This window comes from Pongo abelii, chromosome 1 (assembly GCF_028885655.2).
Source record: "Pongo abelii isolate AG06213 chromosome 1, NHGRI_mPonAbe1-v2.0_pri, whole genome shotgun sequence".
Classification (NCBI taxonomy): domain Eukaryota; kingdom Metazoa; phylum Chordata; class Mammalia; order Primates; family Hominidae; genus Pongo; species Pongo abelii.
The window spans coordinates 112,276,093-112,299,033 of NC_071985.2; the positions used below are offsets into that span (position 1 = coordinate 112,276,093).

General features: G+C 37.5%; 1 protein-coding gene across 33 annotated transcripts in view; it reads right to left on the minus strand.

The window, feature by feature from the left end:
- The window catches only part of PDE4DIPP2 (phosphodiesterase 4D interacting protein), a 226,099-nt gene that overhangs the window by 55,703 nt on the left and 147,455 nt on the right, over positions 1–22,941 (minus strand). For all 33 annotated transcript variants that reach the window (XM_063715329.1, XM_054528934.2, XM_054529910.2 and 30 more), the window contains 12 exon segments: positions 17,891–18,022; positions 16,718–16,837; positions 16,386–16,478; positions 16,034–16,246; positions 13,051–13,209; positions 12,037–12,150; positions 11,722–11,859; positions 10,799–10,978; positions 9,674–9,868; positions 6,348–6,512; positions 6,100–6,181; positions 2,239–2,330 (listed from right to left, as the gene is read on the minus strand). In XM_063715329.1, coding sequence (XP_063571399.1) covers positions 2,239–2,330; positions 6,100–6,181; positions 6,348–6,512; positions 9,674–9,868; positions 10,799–10,978; positions 11,722–11,859; positions 12,037–12,150; positions 13,051–13,209; positions 16,034–16,246; positions 16,386–16,478; positions 16,718–16,837; positions 17,891–18,022 — 1,683 coding nt within the window.

Sequence of the window (22,941 nt, forward strand, 5' to 3'; positions counted from 1 at the left end):
CCAGGGCTGCCTCCTTTTCATCCTTAGGTCCCAGCTTACGTGTCATCTGCTCAGAGAAGACTTCTTTGGCCACCCTATTTAAGATGGTCTCCATCCATGTTGCTTTCTATCATTTCCCTCATATACTTACTATACTTAATATACATTGTAATATTACTATATTACAATGTTTATTTATTTATTGTCTGTATCTCCCCAGTAGAAATTAACTACATAGAGCCAGAGACCTTACTGATTTCATTCACTACCTCATCCCCAGCACTAGCCCGAGCTTAGAGAAGGTCCCCATATAGCTAATGAATGAATGAGTGAATCCTCACAACAATCCTATGAGATAACTACTCTTTTATTTATACATAAGGTGACTTCTTCTACTCTTCAACTTACAGACAAGGTGATTTGAGTCTGAGAGAAATTAAGGAACTTGTTCAAAAATCACAGGGCTGGCTAGTAAGTGGTAAATCCAGAACGTGAACTCAGGGAAGCTGACTCAGAGCCACTAGGCTATAATGTCTTTCCTGTAGATACCACGTATCCATACAATCTTTATGGTAAAGACAAGTTATTTTAAATAAACCCTTTAAAGGAATTTAGCAATACCTAAATATCACCCACTCAAAACACCCCCATTCATAGGCGTTACAATTTCATGATCCTGAAAACAGGACAGAACCAAAAAGTAACATTACTCTGGATTTGATAAATGTGAGAAAAACAGGAAGAGGGTGTGGAAACTGAAATATCTGACATGAATAATCAGATAACGGCTAAGGTAGAACCACAAAAAGGAAGGGAGACTAGGGGATTTTTAAAACTGGTATTTCTTAAATGCCACACATTCTCATATCCTGAAAACTAATTGAGTCATAAAACATGAGTCTGTTTGTAAGCAGAAATATGATAATGAAATCAAAAGATAAAATATGATAATTCTGACACAAATACAAACACAGGTTTTATATTATAGATCTAGCTATGGCAAAAGGTAGAAAAAAACTAAGGAGCTATTTGGACTAGCTAGTTGAACTGAATTTAGGAAGCCATGACACTGACTGATCTTCTAAAAGAGATGCCAACATAGTAACAAACAAGCTTTTAGTTTCAGTCTGTAACTCTGTGCTGTGGTCCTAGTATTTCTTCAACATCATAGTTGAATATGCAATTAGCTGTGGAGGAAAGGCGGGGGAAGAGAACCTCTAAGGCTGAAAGGCCTCTTCTAAAAAAATTGAGGAGAACTCTATGCTAGAGAGAGTTAAAGCATAAGGTGGGAAAAATGTGCTCTAGGAAATGAATCTTCTTAGGAAGTATGTGAAGTCACAAAAGGCTTCAGTTTGAATCATAGCTCTGGCATTTATTAGTTACATGACTATTCTCCACTCCCATTTTAAAAGAGAAATCAGTGTTTCAGCTTCTTCGTCTATAATAATTGGGCCGACACCACTTACTTTGTGTAGAGTTGTGAGCATTAGTGCTAATTTAAATACCTAGCACAGTACATTGCACATGAATACTTGATAAACACTGATTATACTCAAATTTCTTGTTTCATGTTTCTAAAACTAATTTCACGGGTCTAATGTCATAACTCTAAGCAGCAATCACACAATGCTTCCTTTTTTCACCAGTGCTTTACAATTATTATTATTATTGTTGTTGTTGTTATTATTATTATCTTGGAGGCAGAGTTTTGCTCTTGTTGCCCAGGCTGGAGTATGATGGCACGATCTCAGCTCACTGCAATCTCTGCCTCCCGGGTTCAAATGATTCTCCTGCCTGAGGCTCCCGAGTACCTGAGATTACAGGTGACTGCCACTACACCTAGCTAATTTTGTATTTTTAGTAAAGACAGGGTTTCGTCATATTGGCCAGGCTGGTCTCGAACTCCTGTTCGAGCGGATCAAGTGATCCCCCCACCTCGGCCTCCCAAAGTGCTGTGATTACAGGCATGAGCCACCGCACCCGGCCTTTACAATTATTTTATTCCAGTTAGCAATGGGGAGAGAGGGTTACGTTTTTCCAGCACTTAATAAGTTTTAATGGTCCCAATCTAAAAACAGTAGCATCTTTTTGAGATAATATATATATAAAATAACTTATATTTTTATCCAAAAAGAAAAAAGTCATACCTGGCATTTGGACTCAGATATACATGGGGAATTATATGCTTTCAAATATAAACTATTTTGAAAGAAAAAAATAATAGGGATTTTGGAATTAAGACTTAACTAGAAAACTCACCTGACTTTCTCTTTCTTTTTTAGCCATGAGTTCAAGTTCCTCTTTGGCATTACTCAGTTCTTTTTCCAGCCCTGCAACTGTGTCCAAGTCTCCTAAAATGAAAATATAGCACTAGTTTTAATTGCTATTAACATAATGTGGTACCTGCTGCCTTCTGTGAGTAATTTACAGAGGACACATTCCAATAATAAGAAAAAAGAAAACATACACAGGTTGTTCTTTGTAGCATTATTTATAATAGCAAAATACTGCAATCATCCTAGATGCTATAAAGAAAAGATTGAATAAACTATAGTATATTCACAGATGGCACTATATACTGATGTAAAAAAAGAATAAGGATGATCTTTATTAATTTATATGGAGTGATTTTGAGATTTTAAGAATATGTTAAGTAAAAACAAGCTATGTGCGTAAGAATACATCTAAAGTAGTAGGTTTTCTATTGGAAAAAGGGGAAATAAGAATGTATATATATACATCACATATACACAGATGATTCATTTGCTTATTTTTGCAAAAAGATATACAGGAAGAATAACCCAGAAATGAAACTGATTACCTGCAGGAGATGAGTGGAAACAGAAGAGAAGGAATAGGGAAATATGGGACATCTGAGTATATCATTTTATATACTAGAGTTCTGAACTGTGTAAATATTTAATTTTTAATGTGTAAGTCAGCTTGACAATGAATGGGAGAGAAAAGGTCTAAAATTGAATACTAATATAAATAAATAAATCTATATAGCAAATAGATAATAAAACCATCCAAAAGATAATAAAAAAATTAATCCAAATAATTTTTGAACTCACTACTACTCTAACTGAACACTGTCAGTGCAAAATATCCTAAGGATAAAAAGAACTACAAAAAAATCTTAAACATTACTTAATACATTTATTGTTGATGATGGTATTTATGTAACAATTCTGAAAACACTTTTGCATATTATACTATTCTGCAACTGTGTAAATATTTTGAAATATATTGATGCTATAAGTAACCAGGGCTCTCAAGGAGATATGAATATGAAATGAGGGAAAAAAGAACCTATATTGTTAAATTGGAATTAAGGAAATCAGTATCAAATCTTCATATGTATACAAATAACACACATACATACTTAAAAATACTCAGTGCTAGCTATGTTCTCTTAAAAGGGCCTAGAAGCGGCTGGGCGCAGTGGCTCACACCTGTAATCTCAGCACTTTGGGAGGCCTAGAAGGGCGGATCACGAGGTCAGGAGATTGAGACCATCCCGGCTAACACGGTGAAACTTCATCTCTACTAAAAATACAAAAAAATTAGCTGGGTGTGGTGGTTGGCGCCTGTAGTCCCAGCTACTCGGGAGGTGAGCAGAGAGATCGTGCCACTGCACTCCCACCTGGGTGACAGAGCGAGACTCCATCTCAAAAAAAAAAAAACAAAAAAAAAACCAGGTCCTAGAAGCAAAAGGCATTCATGTAGCAATGAACACATCTTGTGTCCAGATCATAGTTTCTGAATGCCATTTCCCACCAAAAGGAATCAGGGAGCTCTTTAGGATAATGGCTGATTCTGGGACTGAGGGAGGTAAAGTAAAAGGTAATCATAGAACATCTTATTGTGCCAGAAACTATGAAACTATGCTAAAAACCAAAAAAACCAATGGGGATATGGCAAATGGTCAGAGAAGCAGCTTGACGGGGCTCCCACTGACCAAATATGGGTTAATTTGAGCATTAAAGGAAATAATGACCAAAATCAGTAATATAATGATTTTTAAAAATCCATATTGATAAAAACAAATGGGGTATAGAGATAGGGAAAGGACAGCTCTTCTTTATTAATAATACCCACAAATAAACAAAGAAGAAGTTTTACAAACAGAAAATCATATTTTTTTTGAGACTGAGTCTTGCTCTGTCATCCAGGCTGGAGTGCAATGGGGCAATCTCTCCGCTTTCCAGGTTCAAGCGATTCTCCTGCCTCAGCTTCCTGCGTAGCTGGGATTATAGGCATGCACTACCAAGCCTGACTAATTTTTGTATTTTTAGTAGAGACAGGGTTTCACCGTGTTGGCCAGGCTGGTCTCAAACTGCTGAGCTCAAGTGATCTGTCCGCCTCGGCCTCCCAAAGTGCTGGGATTAAAGGCATGAGCCACCAAGCCCAACCCTGAAAATCACTATTTTTAAACTACCAATGTAGTTTAAAACCAATGTAGCTGGTTCAGGCAAGGCTCAAATGATACTAAAACCACTGAGTGAATGATTGTTGGAAAACAGAACTGTCAACATCTCAAATTCAGCCAGCAGATCACTTATATACTGAGGGGGAAATAAAACTTTTACAATGGAGAGATTTGGCAGCGACAACCTTAACCAAATGACTAAATTTAATATCACCAAGGATGATACAAACTGATTATCACGCACTGATGTGATGCACTAAAAAAGATGTCATCCAGGCCAGGCGTGGTGGCTCACACTTGTAATCCCAGCACTTTAGGAGGCCGAGGTAGGTGGATCACTTGGGGCTAGGAGTTCCAGACCAGCCTGGCCAACATGGCAAAACCCTGTCTCTAAGAAAAAATACAAAAAAACTAGCCATGCATGGTGGCGCATGCCTGTAGTCCCAGCTACTTGGAAGGCTGAGGCAGGAAGATCGCTTGAACCAGGGAGGCAGACAGGCAGGCAGGCAGGAAGGACAGAAGGAAAAAAAGATAGATGTCATCCATTTGGTATTCCTGCCAAAAATGTTTAACTCGAATCTAACCATGAGGAAACAATCACAGCTAAATTGAGGAATATTAGCTGGCCTGGATTCTTCAAAATGCCAATCTCACTAAAGAAAAAAAAAAAGCTAGACAATTGTTCCAGATTAGAGACAAAGAGACATGACAACTAAGCACAATGCATAACCCCTGGGTTGGGGAAAACCAAAGTAGCTATACAGAACATTATTGGGACAACAGGAACTCTGAATGTGGACTGTATATTAGATACTAAACCTATATCAAGGTTAAATTTCTGAGTGTGATAATTATATTGTAGCTATGTAGGAGAATGCCCTTCTTCTTAGGCAATACTTACTGAAGTATTCAGGAATAAAGTGTCATGATTTCTGTAAGAAATTCTCCAATGGTTCAGAAAATACATTACAACTACATATGTGTGTGTGTGTAATAAAAGAAAAAACGCAAATGTGGCAGAATGTTAATAACTGGTAAGTCTGAATAAAAATGTATATGAGTATTCACTATACTGTTTTTGCCAATTTTCTGTAGATTTGAAATTTCAAAAATAAAAAACTTTAGGGAAAAGTATACTTTTAAAAAAAGGCAAAAAAAGAATAAATAAAACAAATCCAATGTTCTCTTACTCTTTGATTAGTGTAAAGCTTTCCTACTAGAGAATGACTACTTGTAAGACTTTCCTAAACCATCCCCTGAATGGGGCCAGGCTTGGCAAATAACTCAATGTACACTGCTTACCCTTCCTAACGGTTTAATGTAGGTGATGTCAAGTTACAGTAAGTGGCCCCAGACTTGAAACGATACCCAGGAAAAAGTGTCAGCTCATGGCCCTGCTGTGCAGGATTGGAACCATTACCTCCTGCATTTCTGAATCCCTGCAAAGCTATCTGAAAAGGAGAGTAAGGATAGAATTTCTCTGGGCCGAATTGTGAAACCAGAGCAATAACCTCAACTCAACATAAGGTAAGGACAGTTCTTCAGCCTTTCAGAGGAATTCCAAACTTATTTGTTCTATTAAGGTAGGAAGAGAAAAGAGTCTTGGCCAAACCTATAACACAGAGATTACTAGAAGAAAAAGCAAGAGAAAAACAAAGTCCCTTAATGAAATGAAATTTGATACTTACCTAAAGTGGATCTGGGTATGCTGGCATCCTCTTTGGCAGTCAGTGAAGTGCTATCATCTCTGGAAGGTATCTGCATTGAACCCTAAAAAATTGCAAAAGTCAGGGGACTTAGGAAGATGCAGGAACTATGATCACAAAGACAGTACTGAGAATATTCTCAGAATTTGGTATTAAAATTATCAAACTTACACCTCGAATGTAAAAAGGAAATGGAATCAGCATGAATTATGTAAGTCTATAGTTCTTACTTGATCAGTCTGTTCTCCAAGACGGCCAGTGGGGGTAACTTCAGCTTGTTGGTTAGAGATGGGTGTTTGGGACATCAGGGAGTCTCTTCCTCCGAAATACTGGCGCAGGGCCTGTAATTCTGAATTTCTTTCCATTAAGGCTTGCACCATCTTCTCTGCAGCAGCCTAGTAAGAGGAAATCACAAATAACATTAAAAAGATATTCTAGTAAAACAAATTTTTTGTTCTGGTATTATTTCTTCAAAGTCAACCATTTGTAAAAAACAAACAACCAACAACGACAACAACAAAAAACAGTGGGTCCTTAGGAAATAGTTTCCTTGCTTTCAGTTTACAGGGAAAAACAGAGTTAAGTGAATGGAAAGAAAGTCTCATAGGCAGAATATTGGGAAAAGAAAACTGAATTTAACACATCTGTAACAGATACGAGAATCTGAAATAGGTTCTGCTAGAACTATCAGGCTAAGGTGTTAAGATTCTGGTTTGAATTAGTATAACAAATGTCTTTATTCTCAGATAGTTGCTTCTTAGGGCTGGATTCCTTTTCACTCAAACATTTGTGTGGTTTGCTCCCTTCAGGTCTTTGCCAAATGTCACCTTATCAGGTTGGTCTTCCTGGCATATCCTATCCAAAACAGCAATCTTGCTGGCCAAAGTAGAAGATGAATATGTTTTGGGGATCCCGTGATAGCATGGTGACTTTAGTTAATAATACTGTATTATTTACTTGAAATTTGCTAAGAGAGTAGATCTTAAGTGTCTTCATCATACATGCATAAAATGTGTAGTGACGGATGTGTTAATTTGATTGTGGCAATCACTTCAAAATGTATATGTGTATCAACACATCATCTTGTACACCTTGAATATATATAATATTTGTCAATTATACCTCAATAAAGCTGGGAAAAATTTTTTTTTTAAACCCAGCAATCTCTTCTCTATCTCCAACACTTCTTACTGTGCTTAATTTTTTTTCAATGCACTTACCATTATCTAATGTATCTCTCTCTGCTTCCCCTACATGAATGTAAGTTTCCTAAAGGCAACTTGGTGCTGAATCTCAAGCACCCAGTACAGTGTCTGGCACATAATAGGCATTCACTACATATTTACTGAATGAATCAATTACACACATAAACATGTTTATCAGACCACATGATTAGGAGAATCTCAACCTCAAAATCACCCAACTTAGCTTGTTTCATTTCAAATCCCAGTTTTCTAAGACAGATGATGACACAATAAGGGAAAGATCTACAACATTTTTAACTATTAATGCACAGGAAGTCTGCATTTAAACAGAAAATCTGGAAATAATAAATTGATATTAAAATTACTGAGGTGTTATGATGAATCATAACACCAACCGTCTCTGAGGAAAAGTACTATTGTTTTAAGGCAGAAGCTGAGCTCTTGTCACAATTTCTAAGGGAAATACAAAAAAAAACCTTCCATTTTTCAGTAAGTAAAATTTGGGCTCTTTGGAGATTTGAATATAACTATTTTAGAAGTATCAGAATATTATTAAAGTACCTTAATAAAAATATCTGTGAAAACTGTGGGGAAAAAAACATAATAAATAACATACAAGATATATATTGTGCTCTATCTGCTTTGGCACTCCTTCTCTCGTAGTATTTAAGAGTTTTTAGCAGTGCTCCTCCAATGCAGTCCATGAACCTGCAGCATCACTATCACCTGGAAACTTGTTAGAAATGCAAATTCTTAAGTCCCACCTATACCTCCTAATTTCTTTCTCTGGAGTTGAGCTCCACAATCTACGTCTTTAAAAAGCTACCCAGGTGATTTCTTTTGCACGTAAATTTAGAGAAGCAGATCTAGAAGGATACAACCATTAATCTTCTTGAGTTGAAAAATCTCCTGTCATTTCTTTCCATCATCTCCATTATTCTATTACCAGCAGTGCATATTTTTTTTTTCTGAGGTATAATAAAGACCAATTCTCCCAAATCACAAAGAAGTTAAAAAGAAAACTCAAAGATCCTAGCCTCTTGCCAAAGACTTAAATAATTTAGAATAATTTTGTTAGGTCTATTTTAGAAACAATTTCTGAAGCACACAGCAGGACCTTTCTAGAAAGATGTGTATTTATTTCAGTGGGCCTAACAATTAGAATAGTGGAGTATAATCCTTTCACAACATAAGAAAACATAAGAAAATATTATGGGGTCAAATAACAGGCAAAAAAGAGTCTATCCTCCTCTAAAAACTGACTAGGGGTATTCTGAGCTACTGGTATCTGAAATGCAGCACAAGTCAACTAAGAGTTTTTATCCTGGAGGAGAAAACACATAGAAATGAGGAAAAATTGACAATTTACTTATGGGCAGGGCATGGTGGCTCACGCCTGTAATCCCAGCACTTTGGGAGGGCCAAGATGGGTGGATCACTTGAGGCCAGGAATCGTAAGCCAGCCTGGCCAACATGGTGAAACCCCATCTCTACTAAAAATACAGAACTTAGCGGGCATGGTGGTGCATGCCTGTAATCCCAGCTACTTGGGAGGCTGAGGCAGAAGAATTGCTTGAACCCAGGAGGCAGAGGTTGCAGTGAGCCAAGATTGCGCCACTGCACTTCAGCTGGGTGACAGAGGGAGATGCCATCTCAAAAAAAAAAAAAAAAAAAGAATTTACTTCTTAAATATTGTGAAATTAATATACTCTGTACTATTATGAGATTGTTTATTCTCACCACGACCTCTGAAAAATGCAATCCTTTTTCCCTCTTAACTCAGATTTTACAAAAACTAAGAGTAAACATGTTGAGTGTAAGTTTTCCCATACCTTGACTGGAAATGCAAAATATCACTCAAGTCTTAACAATTTAGAATCAAAATCGAAACACTCACAACCCCTACTCCTTTCTCTCAAAATGATCAGATTATTAAGAAAAAGAAAATGTATGTGATGAAGTTAATGGATACATGTATTGTTTAGACACCCTTCCAAATGCAAGGTTTTCAAGAAATGTGTCATAGTTTGATGATTAATGTAAAACTGTGGTCTAAGGCCAGGCGCAGCAGCTCACACGTATAATCCCAGCACTTTGGGAAGCCAAGGCAGGATGATTGCTTGAGCCCAGGAGTTTGAGACCAGCCTGCGCAACACAACGAGACCCCCATCTCTAAATAAGTAAGTAAATAAATAAAACTGTGGTCTAGGTAATAAATAGAAGGAAAGAAACTAACAGAGTTGACTGTAAAATATATAAATATACACACATCTGTAGTCTGCAAATGCTTCCTATTTGCAGACTATAAATGCACTACATGATACTTTTCTGATCTGTGCATTAATCCTTACTTGGCTTTCCTGCTCCCTGGTGCTCATAGACTGAAGCAGGCCTTGAATCTCCATTTCATGTTCCACCACTTGTTTGTTTCGATCACTTAGAAGGTCCTGCAGCATCCTTTCCTTTCGCTGTAGACGCTGGCACAGCTCCTCTGCTATCTCACTCTGCCCTGGTCCAAGTTTGCAGAGCAATGTTGCACTAAGATCCTAATGCAGAAAGGACACTGTAAGCTTCTGGAGGAAAGAACTGCCTCTACTAAATATCAAAGCGCTTATAAGAATCTATTATAGAAGAAGGAGGTGTGAGATTCTTGAGAATAAGTATTATGTTTTACTCATTTTTGTTTTACCAGATCTAGCACAGGCCTGCAACACGGAAGTCTCTAAATACATGTCCCAGGAATGAATACAAACCATACAGAAAACTATCTCTGGTGGCCACTTACATACATATTGTTTTCTGAAATAAGTCTTTTTCCTGTTTGTTCAGGGCATGTAACAATTAATGTTAGATGAGGATAAATGGACACTCAGTTCATTTATTTGTTTTCTCCCCAGTGTAACTTTATAGGGGGAAGCATAAAACGATAAGCTGAAAGGAATACTAAACACTATATTTGCTATCATAGCAATGGTTTCTATTTCTGTACTAACCGATGGCACATGGTGGAGGAACGGAGCCTTACTGCCTAGGTTGATACTGGATCTGCTATTTATTAGCTATGTTAGCTTGGACAAGTTACTTAGCTTCAGAAGTCTGTTTCCTCCTCTATAAAAAGGGATAACAGAAAGTGCCTCATGCACTTGTGAGGATTCAATGAGTTAATATCCATTAGGATCTTAAAACAGTACCTGACCCAGCATGAACACTATAACTAATAAAGGTTAGCTATCATGTTAAAGATGCAATTTTTGGGTCTCATTAATTCTCACATAACTTCTTTGAGAAAGTTAATTGCCAACTTAAGTTTCTAGATGTGGGAAAAAAAAAAATCCCAGTGAAAGTCAATGACTTGCCCAGGCACAGAATGAAATTAAAGACTTGGGTCACAGGACTCCCGATCTGAAGAGTCCTAATCCAAGGCTGAGATTACATAATCACTGAACCAACTGCCTTTAAGTTAACTGAAGTCTTGCCTCCACTTCTTTGTTCCTATCATGAAGAGACGTCTGTAACTGCTGAATGATACTCTCTTGTTCCTTCTGCCAATGGCTAAACTTGGTTTCCATTTCTTCTTTCAGCCACTGGAGGTTTTGACAGGTAGTAGATAACTGTTCCACTTCCAGGCCTTTGGCCCTCAGGAGACTCTCCATACTCTACAGCCATAAAGAGAGCAATCATCAGTCAAAACGATTACCCCATACTCCTCAGGATAAACAAGAAATTAGATCCACTTTTAAATAATCTCCCATCAATTTTTTTTATTTGCAAGATGAGAACATTGATCTAACAATGCCATACTAATCTATTTTTTTTGGCTTTTAGAAACTTTTATCTAGCTTGTGGAGAGATTAAATATAGAATATATGATAAAAGGAAGTATTTTGGAAGAAGTGCACTATGCTATAAAGGATTTCTCGAAAAAGTGGCAGATAGATACATAAGCTCTAAAATAAATATGCAAAAAAGTCCACAGTAAATGTAGATAAACAAGTGTTCTAATTATGGCAATTCATGGACATGTAGATAATATTAACGTAGAAGACACAATTTAATAGTTGCACCCTGGTAATGCTTCAGTAAAAGTAAGAGAGAGAGAAGAGTGTGTATGTATACTTATGTATGAACAAGAATTGGAAATAAATCAGAACTATGTAAACAGAAATCAATATTTACTGGCTCTCCTCACAAAGTTCATATTACAAAAGAAAAGTAGAAGTGCTAAAATCTCTCACTTTCTAATCGACAATGATGGAACTAGTGACTGCTATTTTTGGTTTTCTTCCCCCTTATAAAGCAAAATCCCTGGTTTTCAGAAAATGATGGAAGGGGGTCATGCTTCAGGCTCAGAATACAAGTGGGAGAGGAAAACCAAGTCAGAGATAGGTTTTGCTCTTACTTGCATAGTAGCTTCATTGGAGGAGAGGACACCGCGCAGTCTCTCTAAGTCATGATCTCGCTCTCTCACAGCAAGACGAAGCTGGCGCAGTTCTTTTTCTTTCTCTTCTAGAGCAGAGAATTTTTCATCTATAGCCCGCTGCAAGGAAAGGAAGACTCCTAAAGCTCTGTAAGATTTACTATCCTAATCACTCTTATTCAACAACAGAATAGAAAACCAAATCCCAAAGCGGCAAATTTAAGCAAACACAAATTTCTATAATACCTATGTAGATAGAATAATCCATAGCATAGTGGGCGAAATGATGATACATACCTCCAGAGCAACAGCTTTATCATGTATTCGCTGGCGAAGTTTCTCAAGCAACATTTCATTTGCTTCAAGGGTTTTGTCTGAGTTATCTCGATACTGTAGGAGCTCCCGAAATTCCTGAGACCAAAAAATAGTTTCTTTTATTCTTTTATCCAATATTAACTAAATTACCAAGTAATTTGTTAGTTATTCAGGATAAAAAAAAAAACAAGATGTGATCACTCTCCTCAAAAGTAACAAGTTTAGCAGAGATAACACACATATAAACTGTAAACTATTCTGCAACAGACAACAGACACAACACATAGAATTAACTGTTCTGCAATATACGCTAGCTACCAGGGGAACACAGGATGCACTGCCTAACTCTGCCTGAAGGTGTCAGTAAATACCTCACAGAGGAGGTAACATTTGCAGTGAGTCTTAATTAAAGGACTAGGATTTCCTAAGTGAAGAAGGGAGAGGTGGGTATGTTAGAGAAAAAAAATACATGCACACTACGCATACAATGAAAAAATTATACATTCAGTGAAATGTAGTGGATTCAATGTGACTGAAGCTTAGAGTAGGTGGCAGAACAGATCAGTCTCTTCTTAATGCTCCATCTTCCCCTCAAATTTTTATTCTATCATCAAAATTACTCTGTGGAAGTTTCTGTACAGTTTGTCCTCATCTATTAAACTGAGAGCAGTAGCCAAATCTTTTGTCTTCCCAACACCCAGAAAAGTGTTTGATTCACAGAGGTGCTTAATAACTATTTTCTGAATATTAAGTCTTTATAAAAGACTTCATAAAAGACTGCTTAAGTCAGGGCTATATGTACTGTTTCTTAACTTGTTAGTAAGCACCTTAATTCACAAATTATATTTTCTATTTATTTTAAATCTTCCTGATTCCCACCTCTCAATGTTTTCCATATAGCAGGGACTCAACACAGGTGGATTAATACCTTAAAATTATATAAACAAATTTCAGAGTTCTATGAGCCCAGTTTTCATTGAAATCATGTAAACTCACCTGAAGCAACTGCTCCTTGTGACTCAGACTATGGTTTAGGTGCTGGATGTTTTGTTCCTGGGTTCGAATCTCATTGTATTTTTCAGCCTCCCGGGCATGAAGCTGTTGGCTCTTATTCTGCAATTCTTCTTGTAGCTGCTGCAAGGCTTTTCGCAATTCCTGAATTAAACATACTACCTTTTTAAAGAGATCTAAAATTGTCACATGGTTATTAGATACAGAGGCCTTAAAATTTTCAAGGTATATAAACTGAAAGAGGAGTAGAGGGTGCCATTATTAAAACTGCTATAGAAGTATTATACATGAATTCAATAGGATATGGAAAATTGTAAAAGTTGTGAATGGCGTAGGAAGTAAGCTTGATATTATAGTTCAATACTTATTTTTTGGCTTAAAAAGAATACATCTATAGAACCATTAAGTGAGAATCTGTCCTACGGTAAACTTGGATTATTTACAATAAGCTCAAGGATAAACTATTCCTATCATCCTTTTTTCTAAAGATCTCATAGAGACCATCACTCTTCTTTCTTAGTTTGCCATATTTATTTTTCTAATAATAAAGTCAGTAATCTCTAAATCATCTGTTACTTTAGAAAGCTACCAAAATACATATTCTCATCAACTAAACAAATCTTGGGAAAATGTTTCCTTTAGCTAAATAACAAAAAGTTAAGAATTATTTCTACCTCCATCCCTCCACCACTCCCCGACCCTGCCCAGATATCTGAAATTTTAATATATCTTGTTTTTGAGATGGAGTCTCACTCTGTTGCCCATGCTGAAGTGCAGTGGTGCAATCTCGGCTCACTGCAACCTTCGCCTTCCGGGTTCAAGCATTTCTGTGCCTCAGCCTCCCAAGTAGCTGGGATTAAAGGCGCCTGCCACCACGCTGGGCTAATTTTTGTATTTTTAGTAGAGACGGGGTTTCACCATCTTGGCCAGGCTGGTCTTGAACTACTGACCTCATGATCCACCCACCTCGGCCTTCCAAAGTGCTGGGATTAACAGGCGTGAGCCACTGTGTGCAGCCGCAATTTTAATATTTCAAAAGGAAATTCAGGGCTTATATTTGATCTCCAAACCACTAAACCAGGGAGATCCTTCAAAAATTACACTTTTAAACCTGAGTGTTAAAGAGCTAAGAAAAGAGACCACACACAAAAAAATCTTTTAAATCTTAAACAAACACATACACTCTGAGCTAACAAGATAAAGGAACCATTTAAGAATTGTGTATTTTGGCCCAGTGTGGTGGCTCACGCCTGTAATCTCACCACTTTGGAAGGCCAAGGTGGGCAGATCACCAGAGGTCGGGACTTTGAGACCAGCCTGACCAACATGGAGAAACCCTATCTATACTAAAAATACAAAATTAGCCAGGCGTGGTGGCGCATGCCTGTAATCCCAGCTACTGGGAGGCTGAAGCAGGAGAATCGCTTGAACCCAGGCGGCGGAGGTTGCAGTGAGCCGAGATTGTGTCGTTGCACTCCAGCCTGGGCAACAAGAGCAAAACTCCGTCTCAAAAAAAAAAAAAAAAAAAAAAAGAAAGAAAGAAAGAGAGAGAGAAAGAAGGAAAGAAAGAGGCCGGGCGCGGTGGCTCACGCCTGTAATCCCAGCACTTTGTGAGGCCGAGGTGGGCGGATCACGAGGTCAGGAGATCAAGACCATCCTGGCTAACATGATGAAACCCCGTCTTTACTAAAAATGCAAAAAAAATTAGCCGGGTGTGGTGGCAGCCAGTGCCTGTAGTCCCAGCTACTTGGGAGGCTGAAGCAGGAGAATGGCGTGAACCCGAGAGGCGGAGCTTGCAGCGAGCCGAGATCGTGCCATTGCACTCCAGCCTGGGCGACAAAGTGAGACTCTGTCTCAAAAAAAAAAAAAGAAGGAAAGAAAGAGAGAGAGAGGAAAGAAAAGAAAAGAATTGTATATTTATTATTCAAAAATAAAAAATAAAAGACAGGGCTGATTATTATGCATGTCATTCCTCTGACCTTAGTGGTTCTTCCCCACTTTTCTGCCTGGTTTTACCCATCCTTCAAGGATAACCTCAGATGTCTCCTCCTTCATGAAGCTTTCCTTGATTCCTTTTCCTTGACTCCTTTCCTAGATATTCCTGTAGGACCCCATATATACATCCCCTTCAGAATTTACCACACTGAAACTCAGCTTATGTGACTGTCTCTCTTACTGAACTATACGTAACTTAAAAGAAAGGAGCCTGTGCTATTCATCCTTGTATTTCCAGGGCACGACTCAATACAGCAGTCGCCCCTTACCCACAGGGGATACATTCTAAGACGCCCAGTGGATGCCTGAAACCAGATAGCACTGAAGCCTGTGTATACTGTTTTTTCCTGTGCATAGATAACTATGATAAAGGTTTACATACAAATTACACATACTAACAGATTAACAATAACAATAAAATAGAAGAATTATAACAACATGCTATAACAAAAGTTACGTGAGGGAGGCCGAGGTGGGCAGATCACGAGGTCAGGAGATCAAGACCATCCTAACATGATGAAAACCTGTCTCTACCAAAAATACAAAAACAAAATTAGCCAGGCATGGTGGCGGGCACCTGTAGTCCCAGCTACTCGGGAGGCTGAAGTGGGAGAATGGCATGAATTCAGGAGGCGGAGCTTGCAGTGAGCGGAGATCGCGCCACTGCACTCCAGCCTTGGTGACAGAGCGAGACTCTGTCTCAAAAAAAGAAAAGTTACGTGAATCTGGTCTCTCTTGAAATATCTTAATGTTTTTTGTCTGTGGTTGACCCCAGATAACTGAAACCATGGAAAGTGAAACTGTGGATAAAGGGGGACTACTGTAACTAGCATATGGTACAAGGGCAGCAAGTGTTGAACTGAAATACTTAGATTATGCAACTGACTCAAGGGTTCAACACAAACTATCCTGCTAAAAAGTTATGATCAGGGCAAAGTCAGCATTTAGGGCAATAAAATAGTTAATGATTTACCTGGTTATGTTTCCAAGAAGCCTCTTTCTGCTGTTCACTCTCGTGTGCTGCAGCCTCTACAAATTGCACACATTGTTTGGCATTAGCCAGTTGGCGCTCTTTCTGTCGTACCACCCTCTGGAGCTTCTGTATTTCAAGTTGGCAGCAGAATAAAGCACTCTGAAGATCAAGCAGAGCTACCTGTTGCTGAGCTGGAGAAGCATCCTCTGAGCTCTGAAAAGAGAGTAGAAATCACAATCACAAGGAGGGCAAGCACTGAGCTCCCACGAAGACTGAAAATAAAATCAAGACTGCAACCAAAATGGCACATCCCCAACTGAAGTCTCTCCTGTCCTATGTCACCCTCACATACATGAAGTTGTCCCAGCTGGCTTTGGTGCAGCATTTCTCGAAGCTTTGCCATTGTGTCATTTTGACCTTCAATCACCTGGTACAACTCCTCAGTCTGAAAATGAGAGAGGGAATATCAAACATGTTAGTAAACTAATTATAAATTCCATTATATCACCTGTACAGATTTTAATAACAGGACTATTCCAAAATATCAATTGAGGTTAAGCTACAACTTCTCCAGGCTAAGATATGTTAGTCTGACAATATCCATTTTGACAAAATATAAAATACTTGTCTACTTTGAAGGGACCAATTGTTTCCACACAGGTCCTTGATTGGTAAATATTTTACCTCACGTTCCCTGCTTTTTAGAGTTTCCTTGAGGTTCTGAATTGTACCATCTTGCTTTTGAGACGACTCCTGAGCACACTTTAGTTCATAGCTCATTTCATTAAGTTTCTCTTGAAGAATCTGAATTCAGCAAAGAAAAACAGTTTTTTAGGTCAATGATGTCTTTTAGCCTCAAATAAATAAAGCCTTTCCTCAAATCTAGGATTTAAATAATTTCTTAGGAGATATTACCTTGTTATTTTTCCCACATAGAGTAACCATTAAAGTGGTAAGTCAATCAGCAACAAAAAGTAGCAGGAGAAATGAAATACTTCCTTCAATACTAAATTGTCTCAATTTTCATGCACTGTGACCTGTCTATGATGGCAGCCATACTAGGAACTTGTCCACATGGACCAATTAGGCAAGTGGTTCCTAATATGGATCCCCTATACAAGGACCAAAGAGCTTCTGCTATCTAGCATAGGAGAGGGCACTATAAGGGCAAACAGACCACAAGTTCAGCATCCCAAATTGTAGCAATTTTCTTCTAAGCCAGACATTAAAATTCATGGGCTAGAAAGTAGTAACAAGTTAAGCTAAAATAAAAAAACATAGACCTCCTATCTCAGTGCCTTTTACAGTGGAAGACTGCATGCAAGTGTTTTTTTGAGACAGAGTCTCTCTCTGTTGCCCAGGCCTGAGTACAGTGGCGTGGTCCTGGCTCACTGCAACATCCACCTCCTGAGTTCAAGCGATTCTCCTGCCTCAGCCTCCCAAGTAGGTGGGATTACAGGCGTCTGCCACAACGCCTGGCTAATTTTTTTTTTATTTTTTAGTACAGACGGGGTTTCACCATGTTGGCCAGGCTGGTTTCAAACTCCTAACCTCGTGATCCGCCTGCCTTGGCCTCCCAAAGCACTGGCATTACAGGCGTGAGCCACTGCACCGGCCCGCATGCAAGTTTTAATTACACACCTGAAAAGCACCAGAAATTATTATCTGTACAGAACAAGCTAAAATCTTCATAAGAATAAAGGGAAGAACTACACTTTTACATGAAATATTCCCTAGAGAACAAGGAGTACACAGTATTCATCTCCCAAGTCCTACAAAGTTTGACAGACTCAGGCTAGAGCCAGTCACATCCTCAAGAAAACCCTGTCATCTCCTAGGGCATAGTACGAATCATACCTTGTTGGTGGCCTCTGTTTGCTGGATGTTTTCCTGGAGTTCTGCCAAGTGGGAATCAGATACAGACTGCTGAGTTATAGTGGTCTCATGTGAATTCAGCTTTTGTTGTTTCAGTAACTCTTCAGTCATGGGCTAGGAAGAAACAGTGAAACAAGTAAGGTGAGTTACACATGGCCAAAAAAATTTTTTTTTTATCTTCAAAAATGTCTGTTGCATCTTTTGCCAGAGATTTAGAGAATCAGATTTGTTGCATAAATTATCAGTATGAATTCCTAAAGACAGGCCTGTTCCTTATTAAGAACACTTGATTCACCTCCATTTGTACTATGCTCCCCAGCTTCCCTCTCCACTTTTCCATACCAATTCACACAAACACTACATGTTTATTCAGCGAAAGCAAGTAATTCAGAGTTCAATGAGAAGGGGAGGATTTAATAAAGGAAATGCTTACAATGACCAAATATTTGCTTTATTCTATTTTTAATCAAGGAGTTGAAAAGGCATACTTATTAAACTTACACTATTCCTGAGAGAGGTTACATTCCGGCTACCTTTCTTACAACATGCTTGTTTCACATTATTGGAAAAAATTGGCAGATTTTGATATGGACTATATATTAGGTAACAGTATTTTATCAATGTCTAATTTTCTAAATTTGATAATTGTACTGTAATTATATAAGAGATGTCCTTGTCCTTAGGAAATAATGCTGAAGTATTTAGGGTAAAGGAGTATACTATCTACAACTAATTCTCAAATGGTTCAAGAATTTTTAAAAAATACTGTACAAATACAGACAGTGGGAGAGTTTATAAAGCAAATGTGACAAAATATTTGCAACTGGTAAATCTGGGTAAGGGGTATATGGGAGTTCTTGGTATTTCTCTTACAACATCTCTGTACGTTTGAAATTATTTCAAAATAAAAAGAGAAAAATTAAAATAAATTTAAAATAGATGTGCCTACTTAAAGGCAGATTTATAGCATAAGCACAGATAAATAATCCATAGTGAAATGGGAAGGAGATATATTTTATAGGAATATCGACTCACTTAAAAGATTCAGGAGAAAAAAGTATGATTTTATATATGGGACAATTTATACATGGAACAATGATTTATATATGGGACAATAAGATAAACTTATTGAACTATTTTTAGTAATCATTGCAAGCTAAGGATGTTAAAATAAAACTACAAATTTACTGTGGCAATTAAATTTGATCTTCCCGCCTCCATACCTGCTTCCATTCCAATTAGGAATATAAACTCATTAAGAGAGAAAAGGCAACTGCTATTCATTTTTTCTTTCCCTCACACTTTCAGACTTGATTACCACCTTCAAGGCAGTGGAGTTACAGCTTACCTTAAATCCCTTCCTGCTAGCAACTGACTGGAAGCATAAAGATTTCAGAAGAAAAATCTCTTCTATTCCTCGAGTGCTATTTATCAACTTTTCTAACACCTACTAAATGCTATAATAAGCAAAGCACCATGTGAGGCGCTGTGAGGAATACAATGCTGACATAACATATATCTGTTGCACACTAACTATGTGCTAGGCACTGTCTTGAAGATAGAGTATCATGCAAGACAAAGTCCCTGTGCTCTTGAAACTTATATTTTGCAGGGGTTGGAGTGGGGAGTACATGACAAACAAACAAGGAAATGCAAAAAATATTATGGACAAGCCCTATGCGGCAAAATAGGAAAGGATAATACAGAGTGGGTGGTTAAATTACTCTAAATTGTTTGATCAGAGAAAGGTCTTTATGAGGCAGCATTTAAATAGAGATCTGAAGGAAAAAGAATCAGTCCTGCAAAGATCAGCAGAACAATCCAGGAAGAAAGAACAGCTAATGGAATATGAGCCTGGAAAAGAGAAAGGCCTCTGTGGCTAGAATAGCACTCTCTAATAGAAATATAATGTGAGCCATGTATGTAATTTTTAATTTTCTAGTAGCTTCAATGAACAAAGTACAAAATAAATAGGTAAACTTAATTTTAACAAAATATTTTATTTAACCCAATATATCCAAAATATTATCATAAACCTATAAATATAAAAATTATTAACGAGATAATATTATTATCTGAGATAATATTACATGATTTTTCATAAGTCTGAAATTCAAGGTATATTTTATACTCACAGCACATCTCAATTTGGACTAGCCACATTTCAAGGATTCAACAGCTCCTAAGACTAGTGGCTAGCTTACTGGATAGCACAGGGCTAGAGCATAGTAGGCAAAGGGGACAGGGAAACTCAATGAGGTGGAGAGGCAGGCAGGCACCAGGTCACATTCAGCTTCAGACAACAAAGTTAAGGAACTGGATTTCATTTTAATTGAAATGAGAATAGACTGCAGTTTTTTAACAGGTAATCATACAGAAGTTTTGAAAAGATCATGCTGTGGTGAATGAATTATTGGGGAGCACCAAGAGAAGCAGAGAGACCAGGTAGGAGGCTGCTGTGGTAGTGCAGGTGAAAGACAATAGTAGCTCGGCTTCTGGTGGTTAGTAAAGGGAGGGGGAAATAAATGGATAGATACGGATATGTTTTGAAAGTATAGCTAACAGGACTTGCTGGTGGACTGGATAGAGGGAGAAGGAAAAAAGCAGCAAGGATAATGACTTCTGGAAAAATTATTTGAGATATTTGTTGTTGTGGGTATAACAGGAAGCCTTCATCCGAGGCAATATGAACTATGTCACACCATGGGCAAAATAACCACATTAATAGATATTTACAACGATTCTAACTAATAAATAAATTCATCATTTACTTAATGATAAAACCATCTCTATAAAATCTGGCTTCTTACTTCTTCAGTGTAAAACAACAATAACACCTACAGTAAGATATTTTGAAATTCAAACTACAACAGGCAGAATTAAAGAAAATAGCATCAAGTTTAAAATGGCAAGGAAGGTGGTCATATTTATTTACTTTAAACCAAACAATCTTAGAGCGGTGAAGGAAACTTTATAAACTAACCATCTGATCCAATCCTATTTTACATACAAGGAAATGGAAACTCAGAGAAGTAATTAGTCCAAGGTTTCATGGGAAATCAGGAAAAAGATCCAATTAAACTGAACTGGATTCCCACTCAGGTTGGGAATGTATCTCTCATTTCTATAAACCCATTGCCTACCATAATGCCGGGAATACTGCAGAGATCAAAAGTTTTTGTTTAATGAATGAATAAGAACAATAAAAACAAACAAAAACAGGCCTTTAGTGGCTCTCTTAGAAATAAGACTGTATATAACATATATTCGAACAGCAACTTTAAAGCCAAAGAATGCCACAGGAAAATACATAATGTATCTGAATCTCATATGAATCAATCTTGACATGAATAAGCATAAGAAACCTCTTTTTCTATAAATAATGTACTGACCTAAAAGTTGGAAGATGTTTGTTTCTTTTTTATTTGTAATAATTTACTATTTTGCATCTCAGAAAAATGTCCTTGCAGGTAACAGTCTGCCGAAACAGCACTTAGCAAGTCCCACTAAGCCAACAACATAATGAATTCTTGTGAAGTATCAAGTACATAAAACAGTCACTCCTACAATGATAGTGTAGCCCATGAAATAAGTAATACCTGATTTGGTAGAATCACTGTTACTCTCTAGACACTCAGGTACTAAAATCATGTGGAAATGATAATATAATTTTAAATTAAGTCACTTTTGACTCAGAATTAGGACAAAGGCTTTCCAGTACCAGAAAAGAGAACCGCTTCCAGGCCTAGTGTTGCACAATATGAGACTTTTAGGCTATGGGCAGTTTTTAGACCTTTTGTGTTAACAGCAGTTTTCTTGGCACTTTCTAGTCCTCACAGCAGTGAGCTATAGATCTCAAACTGCTATAATTGTCAACCCTATTGTTAATAACAGGAGACAGACAAGAACCATTGACTACCATAAAATTAAAGGCCTAATCTTTTACCAGCATCTAATGCCAACATCTTCCAAAGGGGCTGATCTGTAGCAGAGTGGCGCCGCGGAAGCGTGCTGAGCCCATAACCCAAAGGGGCTGATCCACTTCACATAACTAAAATATGAGTGGAATAAATTTACCACAGTCACAAAGGAGCAGACCTTGGCATTGCAAGGTTTAAAGCAAAGATCTTCTGTTCTTTGAATTTAGATAGAAAGGGAAATTGCATATGGGCCAGAGCTCATTGCTGTTTACTAAGAGACCACACCCCTCCCATCATAGCTTTTGTAGTTCAGGGCCAGACAATAAAGAAGGGAATTACCAGCTAGAAGAAGGCTTCAAACCTTTCTTTAGATATCTGAACTGCCTTAGGTCCTCATACATAAATTCTGTAGAAGGGAAATAAATTACTTTGTATAATATCAGAATATCAGTAAGCAGAACTACACTGTTGCTATTTTTCTTTAATAAATAAGAAAGGAACAAAGAAAAAGAGGGAAAGAAGGAAACAAAAAAAAAGAGGAAAAGCAATCAGGAGGAATCCTGATGTCAATATTTAATAGTGCATAAAATATGGTAAGTGGAGGATTAAACAAAGGAATCAAAATAATCTTACAGAACAATCTTGCTCTTTAAGATAAAAGGTTTTCTCCATATTTGTGGCAGAACTGAACTAAAGGAAACATTTTTTTTCTTTCATGGTTTCGTGTTTCCACAAACTAAAAAAGAGAACTACCAAGAAAAAATTACATTATTTCTATTCTTTCCATATTTGTTCAGAGAAATAGACAAAAACCAGTCTGCCACTGTCCCATCTAGCACCGGTTTTGTCATAAGGCTCTTAAGGAGCTTAAAAGTAACCAGATTTAAACAATAGATACGCTGCCCATTTTATTTACAAACATGTTGGGCCCAATTCATCTATTTTCCCTGACATCCTAAATTATTAGAGAAAATGGCATAATAATTAAATGCCACATTTCTTGAAGCTGAATGACATTTTCTCCCACCTCCCAATTTTTGTTTTTCTAGAAACAGTAAACAATGTAAGTCAGGTCACAGCAGAAAGGTCATACACTACCATTTTAAAGCTCTA